Source organism: Equus quagga, chromosome 12 (assembly GCF_021613505.1).
Source record: "Equus quagga isolate Etosha38 chromosome 12, UCLA_HA_Equagga_1.0, whole genome shotgun sequence".
In the NCBI taxonomy this organism is placed as follows: domain Eukaryota; kingdom Metazoa; phylum Chordata; class Mammalia; order Perissodactyla; family Equidae; genus Equus; species Equus quagga.
Genome location: NC_060278.1, coordinates 10,542,257 through 10,556,802, shown reverse-complemented (window position 1 = coordinate 10,556,802; position 14,546 = coordinate 10,542,257). Strand labels below are relative to the sequence as shown.

The 14,546-nt window shown below is 41.9% G+C and overlaps 1 protein-coding gene across 6 annotated transcripts in view; it reads right to left on the bottom strand.

The window, feature by feature from the left end:
• The window catches only part of ARHGAP21 (Rho GTPase activating protein 21), a 132,991-nt gene extending 118,445 nt beyond the window's left edge, over positions 1-14,546 (bottom strand). For 4 of the 6 annotated variants that reach the window (XM_046678337.1, XM_046678340.1, XM_046678342.1 and 1 more), the window contains exons 1-2: positions 14,024-14,149; positions 12,633-13,078 (exon numbers count right to left, since the gene is read on the bottom strand). In XM_046678337.1, the coding sequence (XP_046534293.1) occupies positions 12,633-12,710 (78 nt within the window). In that variant the 5' untranslated portion in view covers positions 12,711-13,078; positions 14,024-14,149. Of the gene's footprint in view, positions 1-12,632; positions 13,079-13,893; positions 13,913-14,023; positions 14,150-14,435 lie in introns of those variants that run through there. The other 2 variants (XM_046678338.1, XM_046678339.1) reach the window with 2 other exon arrangements.

The window sequence follows — 14,546 nt, the reverse complement described above, 5'->3', positions numbered from 1 at the left end:
GGAGTTGGAACTTTCAGTCCCAGCCCTGACCTCCAGGGAAGGGAGAGGGGCTGGAGGCTGAATCAATCACCATTGACCAATGATTTAATCAATCACGCCTGTGTAATGAAGCCTCCACAAAAATCCAAAAGGATGGAGTTCAGAGCTTCAGGTCCAGTGGACATGTGGAGATGGAGGTTAAGTGGCATACCGGGAGTGGGCATGGAACCTCCCAGTCCTTTCCCCATACCTTGTCCTACGCATCTCTTCCATCTGGCTGTTCCTGGGTTATAAGCTTTTATAATAAATCAGGAATCTATTAAGCAATACATTTCTCTGAGTTCTGTGAGCCTCTTTAGCAAATTAATCGAACCCAAGGAAGGAGTCATTGGAACCTCCAACCTATAGCGGTTGGTCAGAAGCACAGGTGACAACCTGGACTTGTCACTGGCAGCTGAAGTGTGTGTGTGTAGGGGGGCAATCTTAGAGGACTGAGCCCTCAACCTGTCCAATCTGATGTTATGATGATGCCTCCGGGTAGACAGCATCAGAAGTGAGTTGAATTGCAGGACACCCAGCTGGTGTCAGAGAATTGCTTGGTGTGGGAACCCCAGCACACACACAAATCTGAATTGGTATCAGAATCTTTACATAGAATTCACCCATTTCAGCTAAGTTGTCAAATTCACTGGCATAAAGTTATTCATCATATTCCCTTTTTATCATTTTAATGTCTGTAGGTTCTGAATAATGTCCCCTCTTTTATTCATATCAGCCTTGTATGTGTTCCCTCTTAGTGAATCACACAAACTGATTTCTAAAGTTTGAAATCCTTTTCAGAGACTAAATAGATCCCTATCTAGTCTGCTGTCAATTCAAAGCCAACTGGAAAAGACAGACCTTTTTCCTTTCAAAAATATGTCAAACATTTCCCCATAGTTTGGAGAAATCAAGTATTATTCACTTTCTGAGCCACATGTTTTGGGGTATCCTTATACTTCCTGAATATAAATGTATATTTTAGGGCTTTGATACCTGCCTACCTTTTTCCTAGAGATCCCAGTTGCTCCAAACACAATTTTTCAGTAACTTGTTTGAAAGCAAGGGCTAGATAAAAAGATGATGATGGTCAAATGAAAAGAGAGCCAAGAGTGATGGCAGTAGCCAAGGATTAAACAGAGAAAATGATTCTTTTTCCAAGTTCGTCTCCTAAACAGAATAGAAGGTGCACTTCCCCTTGTCTAGAGCAAATGCAGTTCCGGTTGCCATAAACCATGAAGTTCTCTCAATATTCTGAGAGAGGGATTCTAGCCTGGCTCATACCACACCAAGGAAGACTCCAGTGTTTCCTGGACTCTCCCATTAACTCCACAGTGTAACTGATTTTTAATCAACTGCACATTTTGCTAAGGCATCACTGGTGCTTTCAGGCAGCAAAAACTAGCGAGAGTCAAAAACGAAGGCAGATTAAAAAAAACACATAACCCAATGCAAAAATGGGGGAAGGACCTAAACAGACATTTCGCCAAAGAAGACCTACAAACTGCCGGACAAGCACAGGAAAGGGTGCTCAACATCACTCATCATCAGGGGAATGTGAATCAGAACCACAATGAGACAGCACCTCACACCTGTTACAACGGCTATTGTTAAAAGAAGACAAACAATAACAAGTGTTAGCGAGGATGCAGACAGAAGGGAACCCTGGCATACTGCTGGCGGGAATGTAAATTGGTACAGCCAATGGAGGTTCCTCAACAAATCAAAAATAGAAGCATCATCCGATCCAGCCATCCTACTTCTGGGTACATGTCCAAAGGAATGGAAATCAGGATCTTGAACAGAATATTTTTCAGCCTTAAAAAAGAGGGAAATCCTATCACTTGCAACAAAATAGATGACCCTGGAGGACATTATGCTAGGAGAAATAAGTCAGAAACAGAAAGACAAATACTGTATGATCTTACTTATATGTGGAATTTAAAATAGTCAAACTCCTAGAAGCAGAGAGTAGATTGCCAGGGGCTAGGAAAGGGGAAAATGGGGAGATGTCGGTCACAGGGTACAAAGTTTCAGTTATGCAAGATAAACAGATTCAAGAGATCTCCCATGCGGCATAGTGCTTATAGCTAACAATACTGTATTGCATACTTAAAATTTGCTAAGGTGGTAACTCTTATGTTAACTATTCTTACCAAACACACACACACACACACACACACACACACACACATAATAACAATAACAATAATAAAGGGGGCCAGAGGAAACTTTGGGAGGTGATGGATATGTTCGTGGCCATCATGGTGGGGATGGTTTCACGGACGTACACTTAATCCCCAAACTCATTAGGCTGTATATATTAAATACGTACAGCTTTTTACATGTCAATCATACCTCAATAGAGGAGTTTAAACACAGAAAGAAATGAAGGCATCTAAAATTCTCAGAAGTCTGAAATATTTGGCTATCTAAGAACTATTATAATAGTAGGACCTTCAAGAAGCTATCCTCCGACCTCTGTTTAAACAGCTTCATTTCCACTAGAAAAGCTAGGATATTCTATTAACTCTGTAGCATTGTCTCTACCTGGGAAAAGAGAATCTGTTCACCACTGCTATTCCTTCTTCTACTGACACATTCATACCCACTTTTTAGTTTTTCTTGGCAAAGAGAGCCTGAAGCATGGGGTCCAAACTAAACATCACTTCCTAGAAGAAAAGAAATGCATCCCCATATAGGCAATCACATTCAAGGACATCAGCTTTCTCAAAAGCTTCTCTTAATCCTTCGAAACCAACTCATTCTCTTTTGAGATGCCCACCAAGCTTGACTGAGCTTTCTTCATTTGTTCACTGTCTCACTCTGCCAGACTCCCTTTGTCAGTGGTTTTGCTCCTTCTCCAACATCACTTTCACTGACTTCAAGAAATCCTGCTTCTTTTGCAGGATTGGCAGTTGGCCTCTGAAATGAGTTTGCACTGTATTTGCATTGTATTATCCAATGCATCTCACAATCGGTGAGGTTGAAAGACAAGGTTGATTCAACGGACAGACAGAACAGCTACTGATGTTAAATGAAGAAGGGGGTGTAGAGTTATTAACGATTAGTTTATTATTTATGTTAGAATAATTTCTGAAAACCTTCACAATGTATACTTAGGTAAAGAACATCTTAAATATATACACATATATTCTTCCATTGTAACTTTTACTATTCTTGATAAAAAGTTAACATGAACAAATGATTACAAAATGCACAAATGAAATTATTCCAACAGTTTTTTGCTTAAAGAAAATACACCCTCTGTAAATGCCACTAAACAAATTACTTTTATAATACAGCTAAAAAGTAACAATAGCTTCAATACAACCAAAGTGAGAGTTTTATCATTTTAAAATTTTTAACTTTTGATTGAAGTATAATGTACAGTCCATCCAAAAAAAGTGCAAGACCTACCAGTGTTGAATTTTGAAGTGCTCTTTTGACACAAAATTTATTTTATTTGAAAAGAACTTTATTTAGGTAGATTATTGACATGTAGAAATCTATTTGATTACAAATAGAAGAAAATAACTATAATTTTAATCCTGACATTTTCACTGGTTTACAGTCATTTACATTTTCTCTCCATACTTTTACCTGTTTTCATTACATTGATTTCAATTTGGTCATAATAATTCCAAAATCAGGGTACCATAAGAATTTAGAATTTGGAAGGAGCTGTGAATGTCATTTAGTCCTACTGCTCTCAAATTTGGAAGATGAATAACCAGGAGATCTTTTTAAAAGTTAAGATTTTTTTTTTTTGGAGGAAGATTAGCCCTGAGCTAATACTGCCAATCCTCCTCTTTTTGCTGAGGAAGACTGGCCCTGAGCTAACATCTGTGCCCATCTTCCTCTACTTTAATACGTGGGATGCCTACCACAGCATGGCTTGACAAGCAGTGCCATGTCCGTACCCGGGATCTGAACCAGCAAACCCCAGGCTGCTGAGAAGCGGAACGTGCAAACTTAACCACTACGCTACCGGGCCAGCCCCCTAAAGGTAAGATTTTTGAGGTCTCACCAGGGATTCTGATTCATTAGGTTAGTGATGGGGGCCAAAAATCTGTATTTTTAAAAGTTGTCCAAGTGAATCTAATGATCATCCAGATTTGCCTGACTTCAATTCCTACCAAAGCAGGAATCTCCTTTGTAATACCCCTAACTAAAGGTCATCGTTCTTCCACAAAGAAAACACTCAATTTCAGTTAACCTCTAATTTAAAAAAATTTCTTCTGCACACTAGGCTGAATAAATCAGCCCATTTATCTATCCACTGATTCTAGTTCTGCCCTTCATAGCCGTACAAAGTAAACCTAATCTCTCTTCCACATTACAGCCCTTGAAAACATCTTTGGACTGTGCTCCATTTATAAAATTGGTACACACAGACACACAAAACCGAGGAGCAGAGAAGGGACTCTACGATACATTATCAAATGAAAAAGAAATAAATTGAAACTAGTTTCCTAAAAGCATTATAATAAAGATCTGATTTAAACTGGGTGCCCAGAGCATTTCCTTCCCCTACGTCCACTAGTATATAATGTTTCCAGAAGCCAATGTGCAGAACCCAGAGGAAAAAATACGTCTCAGTGACCAAACTAACACAACTTCTTGAAAATACAGAATCTTTACTTATTAGGAAAATACTGGGAATTAAAGATGTCTAGATATCTCAAAGTTAAAAAAAAATGATGGCTATTAATCTCCAAGATCACAGTAGCTAAGACATATCCAGAAGAAATGTAATCATAAATCCAGCTTTGCATCTACTGATATTTAAGAATACTCTCCACACAGTAAGTAAGAAGAAAATAAAGAAGTTCTTAAGAAATATAAGTCCTGTCAAGATATTTTAAAGATTAATGCAGTGAACAGAAGAGAAGTCAAGAGACTCGGTCTTCATCAGGTCACACGAAGGAAGGAGAAGTTGTGGGATTATAAGCATTACTGGGGACATATCATTACCCACAGCCATGCCAGATGTCTATTCAGAACAGAGATAAGCACCAGGGGGAGAAGGCAATAGGCACCCAATTCTGAATCAAAAGCATGTCCAGTATCAGATGGAAGACGCGACAGCCACTGGCCTGACGAGGGAAAAGTAAATGAACGCTTTAACTTGCTGCTTTTTGATAACAATAGTTTGTTCTGGTCTGTCTAAACTTTCCCAAAAATAGAGGACTACTCAGAAATACCAAATTTCACTTTTAAATCTATTTTCTTCATAGGTCTACACAGTGGAATTTCTTGCATATTACTAGAGAACCAGAAAAAAGAAGACTTATAAAACACAATTTCTACCACATTTAGTGTCCTAACCCTATAGTATCGTATATCCATTTGTCTTTCAGATTATCTTAGAGGTACAAAAGGCCATTTTCCAGGTTTCATTTCGAAATAAACTACTTGCATAATACTCAATTTTGTAAAACGACGAACACTTAAACTAAAAAACAATTTTGGTGGAAGCAATGCAAAATTGAGCTTTTGAGTGACGACATCTTCCTACGTCAAACCAACAAAATATACAGAAGGCTTATAATATTTTAACACATTTAATTTCCTATGGTCAATTAGAATTAGATAAATACTAGAACAATCTTTAAGTCCAATAACGTTTCATTTTACTAATCTAATCACATCAACCAGAAAGAAAAACAAGTGCCGACCATATGGTCTTGCTGTAACAGAAAATAGCTGCCTTCAATAACAGCATCTGCACATCTTTATCGACACTAGCGCTGGCCATACTTGAGTCGGCATATTGTTAAATACAGTAAGATGACAGGGCCCTTCACAAAGAACAAAAGAAACTGAGTATCATTTTTGTACTAGATTATTTGACCTGGTAGTAACAAAAGAAATGACGAGCAGATCAGAGATTATATAATCAAGACACAGGACTTCATAAAATATTTAACTTGGAAGAAGTGAATGCTAAGGAACACTAACAATGTATGGAGAATTTTTCTTTAGACCTGGGTACTCATTTTGTTGATGGCCCTTATCTAGTGATGGGTCCCACTCAGTACATTCAAATCCAGATTTCTGCCCAAATGCCACTTAGACACCTGCTAACAGACTTTACCTTTCATCCTAACTTGCAGCATGAAGCTTTTGACATGCAATGGTACTGATATTTAGATTCAGGTATATGAAGGAATGCACATTCAAAATTAAATAACGGTATTATACTATATTCTATCCTAGAATGAACCCTGGGCCTCCACTGAAGAAAACATATGCTCTTAAAAAGTTGTTTAAGTATGTTTTGAATAGTGTGTATCCTTTCCAAAATGTGTTTAAATTTTATTTTAGGCAGTCGAGGTTTTCTAGAAACCAGATTTTCACAAGACTAGCAACATATTACCTATTGTTAAAATCTGTAAATGGTTATCTTTTTACTGTCATTTTGGAATTAAACAAAAAAGAGAAAACGCAAAAATAATATAATCCAAATATTCTCATCATCCAGAATTAACAACTGGTAACATTTTGTCATAGTCAATGTTGTGATTATTTTTTAACTTATAGTGAAATACTTATGAGACTAAAAACTGTAGGGGCCGGCCTGGTGGCGCAGTGGTTAAGTGCACACATTCCGCTTTAGCGGCCTGGGGTTTGCTGGTTCAGATCCCGGGTGTGGACATGGCACCACTTGGCAAGCCATGCTGTGGTAGGCATCCCACATATAAAGGAGAGGAAGATGGGCATGGATGTTAGCTCAGGGCCAGTCTTCCTCAGCAAAAAGAGGAGAATTGGTGGCAGATGTTGCTCAGGGCTAATCTTCCCCCCCCCCAAAAAAAAGTTAAAATAAAAAATTATATATATAAAGAACATTCATATACCCACAATTCATTTCAAGAAAAAAAAAACATTATCAATACAGACAGTACCTTTGTACAGTTTCTTCACCAGTCTGATTCCCTGTCCACTAGTCTGCTAATTACCATTATCTCATCTCTCAGAACAAATTATTTCATACATTTGTACTACACACTGTCTTGGTTACTGTTACTTGGTTACCAGCTTCCCAAAGGTAAGAAAGATGCAAAGAAAAAAGGCACCAAAAATGTTAACAGCAGTCCTAACGCAAAGAGAGGTCAAGGAAGAACATGCACTTCATATTTGACACATTTTTGCATAATCTAAATTAAGTATTCACACATTACATACCTAGATGCAAACTCAGTAACATTTGGAATTTTTCTTAGTCTTCATTCATTCATTGGAAAAAAATATTTGAGGCCCTACTATGTGCTAGGCACTCTTCTAGGCACAAGAGATACAATGTGAACAAAATAGACTCACAACACTCTTAACACTCACATTCTAGACACAGTACCTATGCAAACAAATAAGGAAAATCAGATGGATTTGCATGTCAGACGGAGATTACGGGATAGGGAGAAAAACCAAGTAAGGAAGGAGGGCAGGATGGGGAACAGGCTTTCAATAAAAAGAACGGTGGGTAAAGGCCTCAATCAGAAGGTGACCTCTAAAGAGACAAGGAAGGAGGTGAGGTCAGCGAGGTGGGGGGTAGACTGTGCAGAGCTTCTGAGGGCACCGTAAGAACCTCGGCTTTTAATCCTGAGGGAAATGAGAAGCCATGAGAGGAATCTGAGCAAAGGAATGCCATGATCTGATTTACAAAAGGTCCACTTTGATTATTGTGTGGAGAACAGACTCAAGGCTGAAAAGATGACACACTGAGAGACCAGTCAACCAGATTTGCATGTTATGCATGAGAAAAAAAGAGAGATCAAAGATCACTCCAAGATGCCTGGCCTGGAGGGGTGGGACTCCTATTGCTTAAATTGAGGAAGACTGTGGAAGGAGCACGTTGGGAGAATGAGCTGGCGGAGTGCACGTAGAGAATCAGGAATTTGACTTCGGATTTGCCTATTTAGTATCCAAGTGGGGATTCTGAGGGGTCAGGTCAGTTGGGTATAAGAAACTGAATTCAACGGACAGGTCAGCGGGTAGAGAAACATACATACACACACACACACACACACACGCATGCACGCAAATATACATACATGAATATATGTATATATATGAATTATCAGTTTATACTTGATATTTAAAACCATTAAAACTGATTAGAGAGAGAATAGAGGGTCAGACTGAGCCCAGAGGTATATGAAGATTTAGCAGGTCAGGAAGTTCAGGAAACTTCAAAAAAACTGAGAAGGAAGGAAGAAGAGGTGGGAGGATAATCAAGACAGAACGGTGCACCGAAATCTAGGTGAACACTGGATAAAAATTAAAGCCTTTCTCACAAGTTCATTCATTAATGCAACAAAGATTTATTGAGTACCTACTATGCACCATACATTGCAGAAACAAACATGTTTCCATTTGTTGTCCCTGTTCTTATGGGGCTTGCAATCCAGGGGGAATATAGATAGATAAACTTGTAAGTGCTAGTCCCAATAAAGCACAGGGCGTTTGGGAATAACACATTAGGGGCAATTAATCCAGTCTTGGAAGGTCAGAGAAGGCTTTCCTGAGGAAGTGATGTTGAAGAAAAAACCAGAATGACAAGTGAAAATGAGCATAGATGGGTGGAGGTGGAGGTGGGGAGCCTGGAAAGAAGGGTGGGAGAAAACAGCATTTATAAGGACCTGAAGCAAAGAGAAACACTGTGATGGCCCAGCGGAACTGAAAGTAGTTCAGTACAGGAAGCATAGAAAGAGATAACAGAGAAGATCCAAGAAGGGTGGGCCAGATTACCAATGTCCTTTAAGACTTCTCAGGAGTTTGAACTTTATTCCAGAGGCAATGGAAGCCAGAAAATTGTTTTACACAGGGGAAAGTAATGATCAGCTTTCTATTTCAGGAGGGAAATTCTGACTATGGGATGGACAGAGCCCTGGAAGGGACAAGACTAGCCAATTGGGAAATTAACTAGGAAACCTGGTCCACAGTCCATCACTGAGAAGCAGCTGACCTGAACTTAGGTAGTGGCAATGGGCATTTGGAAGGTAGATTCAATAGGACTTTGATATGAGGAGAGTGGAGTCAAGGATGAGAACTTAGTGTTTGATTTGGACAAATAAGTAAACGGTGGTGCCACTCACTGAAAGGAGCACAGGAAGAGGGGAAGCTGGTAGCAGGGGCAGAATTCATTGAGTGAAATGTCTATGGGCTACCCAAAACAAAGGCTTGGTAAATAGGCAACTGGTTATATAGATCTAGGGATCAACCATAAAATCTGAGGTAGAGTTGTAAATCTGGAATCAAGGGCAGACAGATAAAAGCTACGGGAGAGTGTAAAATGAAACCCAGGAAGTGAGAAAGAGAAGAGCAGAGGAATGGCAAGAGCTGGGTTCTGGTTAAAACCAAGGAAGAAGAACCCTAAAGAGAGAGAAAGATGGAGAGAGGGAGCCAGAGAAGGAATGAGGAAATATATATAGTACTCCAGAAAGAACATCTACAGCACTCCAGAAAGAAGAGCAGAAGTACGAATTTTCATATGAATTCATACAGAAAAATGCCTTATTTTGTTATTTACACTATTCTAAAATCAACCAACAAATTTTTTTCATCAGCCATTATACATTTTAGTCATAGCATCATCTCAGCCTAGGTGAAGAAGCATAAAATGAGATAAATTAATTGGCCTTAGTAAATAAGTTTGTTTAAGTCCATGAATGCGCTAAAAATTCTATTACTAGACAACACCATGGAATACAGATAAAAAGTGAAATACATCTTAGAAATGTGGAAAATAAGGTGGTCTAGAAAGCTGAGGAAAAAGTTTTCACCTTTGGTTAAAAAAAAAAGCAAGCTTAACCTTAAAGGATGAAGACCATACGATATGAAAGGAGGTGGTAATACCAGAGGATTCAAGTCTATACGAAGTGATTTTGTGACAGTTACTCAGGGCCAGGTGTCAGAACACTTTACAGATCAGACTGCACACACACACACACCAACAAAGATTCATCTGGCTCCGAATGAGTGAAGCCAGTTTTGAAATATATATCTTTAGATGTACAAAGTATGTAATTTTTGTGAATATAATTGGGCCATCCTCACTGTATAAATGCCAAGATATACTCTACCGAATTGTCACAATTCTTTATTTGAAGAGGACTGTTTGTTATCAGTTTGTTTTTTAACCTTCCAATATATTCTTGGGGCTGGTACCTACATTTATTCATATATCAACACGATTAGATTCTAATACTTAAGATGAACAAGAAATTTCTGATTGTTTTTCAACAAAACAATAGGCCTCATTCACAGAAGGTGGAGCTAGCTAATTAGATAAGGCATGAAACAGGGACTCCTATTAATTCACCACATTGATTTCTTCCGTCCTGCAAAGTTAAGTTTTTTGGCTGATTAACGGCATTAATATTAAGACACATATGCTCGTGTCTTGGCTAGGTAAAACACATAAATTTACTATTCAAACACATTTAGGAACATAGCTCTTGGTTTTAACAATGGAAAAAGAATGACAGTACTACTCTAGAATGTAATGCTTTTAATAAAATTAGGTGCAGTGTTCAAAGACTTACATATCTATCAACCCAAAGTATTCCAGCGGCCAACTCTATTTTTGTTACTAATAAATATTCACAAGATTTAATGTGCATCGGAAGCATCAACAAGAGAACTAAACACAGGCAATAAGTACACAAGACCCCTCACTCCTCACCCTGCGATTTTTAAATGCTTTCTGACAGCACATAGCCCCTTTATTTCTATTTCCACATGAAATCTAAGCAAACTATCCATCTATTCTTTACAAAATCAAACAATATTGCAATTTAATACCAAACTCAAGTACTGTAGATAGTCTTTAAACGAGCAAAATACAGAAAATACAGCGTTTTCTTGGTTCCCAAACTAGAGATAATACGGCCAAGCCAGGAGTATGGTCCAAATGAAAACAAATTTCACAGCCCTTAAAAAAATACATAACTGTCATTGTTAATAAAAGCCAAGTTTGCAACTGGAAACACTGCCTTCTAGCCAAGGACAAGATGTGTCTACGTATTATAAATTCTTGGTTTGGGGACATCCCAAATCATTTATGACCAAAAAAAAAAAAAAATCAATAATGTTAGTTTTTGTAAATATGATGCAAATAGCATGCTAATTAAAGTATTCACAAGACAATGATAAACAAGGCCTTGGGACCACAGTACATATTATTATGTAACTACAATACACATTAAGCAATCACCAAGTTGTAGGTAGGCCTTCCAAAGGAGTTATTATGGTTTACCATGATCAGAGGATTGTGGTGGTGTACTTAATCATGATTTTACCTGCAAGCAGGTGTTTACAGGTGTCCAAAAGTAAAACACTGATTCTAACTGTAAACCTATCCATCTATTGAATAAATTGTACAGTAACAGCACACTGTACCAACCCCCTGTGTTTTCTGCATAAACTTTCTAATCTAACAGGAAGTAAGCTGTAAGAAGCAAGTTTCTCTGCTTACTTTACGAACAAAAATTTAACTTCTGATTCATTTTTATTAAAATGCCAAAACTCCCACACTTAGAACTAGAGCTTGTTTCAATGACCATGCAGTTAAAATTTAACACTTAGGAGGCACAAAAGAAATGAGAGTGAAGGCTCTTTGGGGATGTTATTGTTATCTAAAGTAATCTTCAATGTTTCAAGAAAAATATAGGCATCTCAAAAGTAAAGTTTAAAGGATAATAGTATTCAGTACATTTAGCAAGCACATTACAGAAACCATCAATAACAGAGTAAACACAATATAGTCACTATATAGGTAACTCCAAATATAAGGAGAAAATACATAAGAGATGACAGGCAACAGAGCATGTGGGTGTCATAAACCAATGAGTTTTCTATGATTTCTGTCCTGCCTGATCAAAAAGCTTCGGGAAGCCTGGTGTAAAATCTTCTGGGCCCTTCCAAAGATGCTGGTCTGAAGGCAATGCAAGCCACCTGACACCCCAGAGCAGCTCACAGGACTTCTGAGCAGTGAAAGGGAGGGCATAAATAAAAGAACACTAAAGGCAGGAGATTTTTCAGGGAGTTGGAATTACAACTCTATAAAGCAGTTTTCCAAGGGCTCTGTCAAAACTGTCTACGGGAAAAGACTTGTTTTTCTACCCAAAGCAAAGATCCACACCAACAGCAGCCAGGACACTCATTAGTGCTAAAGAAAGACTCAGATCCAGAGGCAACCAGCGTACCAGCTGCCACCACCTCGGAGAGCAAACCTTGGATACACCACACAAAACGCACATAGCCAGCCCCTAAACAGCCCAACTCCAAAAATCCTGGAGGATGGGGACTGAAGGAAACCAGAGGCCTGGGGTATTACCAGCCCCTCGATAGGAGAGAATCCCACGCTCTGAGATGACCGAGATGGGACATTTCAAAGCAGGGAAAACGTTCTTGCAAAAGAATCACTGGAAGTTCCTGGAAACAAAAATGGCCAAAGCTTCACCTCCCTTCTGGTCAAGATCGGGCGCTCCCACCAGCCAGCCTAAAGCCCCGGATGCCTCTTCTTAGCCCCAGTGGCAGCTGATCCCCAAATGGCAGGACACCTCAAGACACAGGCCACAGCATGCCGGGGATGCTGTCTCTGCCCTTACCTCACAGGCGGGGGACCCGCAGTCCTGGAGCTTGTCACCATCTCCCTCCGGCAGACCAGTCCGACGTGTGGCCATCATTTCATTTCAAATTACAAAGAAGGGACCAACCCTTTGGAGTCCACATTGGGGGGAAAATGCCACCATACACCAAAATGGGAAGAATTCCACACCAGGTTCCGAGGAGAGGCAGGGCTGGTGAAACAATGTGCCAGGGAACGAGTGTTTTTAGGAAGCCCCTTCAAAACGCCCTGATGATTTCTTCGGACTTCAACGGACTCCACAGTCTTCGTCCATTTCTCGAGACGGAAAAAACAAAGACAGGTCTTCTTGGCAGCTAGTGAGGCCAACTGCAGAAAGCGGTCCCCCTGCTCCCAGGGCTCCTCCCGAGTCCCAGAGGAATCTGAGCGGGTCGCGGAGGCTCGAGCGTCAGCTCCCAGAGACCTTTCCTAGAAGAGGGAAAAGTTAAAGGGCGTGAACTTTCTCCAGACGCTGACCTTCGCCTTGCCCACATGTCTACCCCAAGTTCGCGTTTCCAACACTTGCAAAGATCATTTGGTCCAAGCTGATGAGCCTCATGTATGAAAGATGGAATAATCTCCCCATGCAGAAAAAGAAAACAAAAAGAAATCTACAAATCAGGAAAAAATGAGAAAGATCAGAACTGCACGGTGGTTGCATCCAACACGCCTGGCTGTTGTGCAGGCTTCACGAGAAAACACTCCCTTTTCAAGTGCATTTTAATTCATGTGTTTTCTGGGCAGAAGAGGGGAATGTGTCTGTTTTTCTGCATCACCTAGATACGTACACTTAACGCAAGTTTTCTCTCCCTGAGACTAAAATGGGATAACACTTTACAAAACCCCTCCTCGGTCCCCTCCATTCCCCACCCCTGAAAAAAAAACAAAAACAAAAAGCCAGCCTCGGACGCGGCCAGCGCCGGCTGGGCCGGCGTTTCCAAGCGGGCTGGGTGACTCGGGCGCCCGCAGCCCTGCCCCTGCGCCCCGGCCGGTGTCCCCGAGGAGGCGGCTGTTTTCCTTGGCCCGCGGCGGGGCTGGGTGGGGACGGCGCGGGCCGGGCGCGGGTGGCACCCGGGCGCAGCTCCCTCTCCGGGGCATTATTCTGGAACTCCATCCATGGAGCCGCAGCCCCAGCAACTTTGATCTCGTTGCTGCTCCTCCAACTACCATTCGACACGATCCTTCCCTTTCCCCGCGGCCACCTAGGGAAGAAAAAAAATAGGGAAAAGAAAACCCCCACCCACCTACTACTATTTCCTCCGCCCCTTCCAGAGGCGGGTCGGGGATCGCGAGCTCCCGGGAAGGGCGGCCCAAATTTGTACTTTGGGAAAGGTGCGGGGAGATCGGGGGAGAAGCTCTAGCGCGGGGGCTTACCCTTCCCGCCCCGCTCGGCCCGGCTCCCGAGGCGCGGCGCGCGCAAGAGCGGGTACGCGGGCCGGGCGCGGGCCCCGGCGGGACGCGCTAGGCCGCAGGCTCGGTTAATATTCATGAGCGCACGGGAGGCGCCCCTCCTCCACGGCCGGCCGGCCGGCTGGACCCCGCGCCCGCCGCCGGCCTTTGTGCCCTTCCCTCCGCCCTCGGCCCTCCCTCGCTCCGCACACGCGGGCGCGGCCCCTCCGCCCCCGCCGGGTGCCCGCCGGGGCTCGCTCCGGCCTTGCGCCCGCGCCGGGCGGGGTGGCCCGGGGCGGCGGGCAGGAGGGAGCCGGCGGCCAACCAGGCTCTCCCCGCGCCTGCCCGCAGGCGCTGCGCCCCCTCGGCCGAGGCGGAAAAGAAATCAGACACGCACCGGAGACCGCGGGCGAGTGGATCCGCGGCGCGCTGGCCCGCCCGGGACCGCGCTCCCGGCGCGAGCCGGCCCGAGCGGGAGCACGATCCGGCGCTGCCCGCCGCCGCCGCC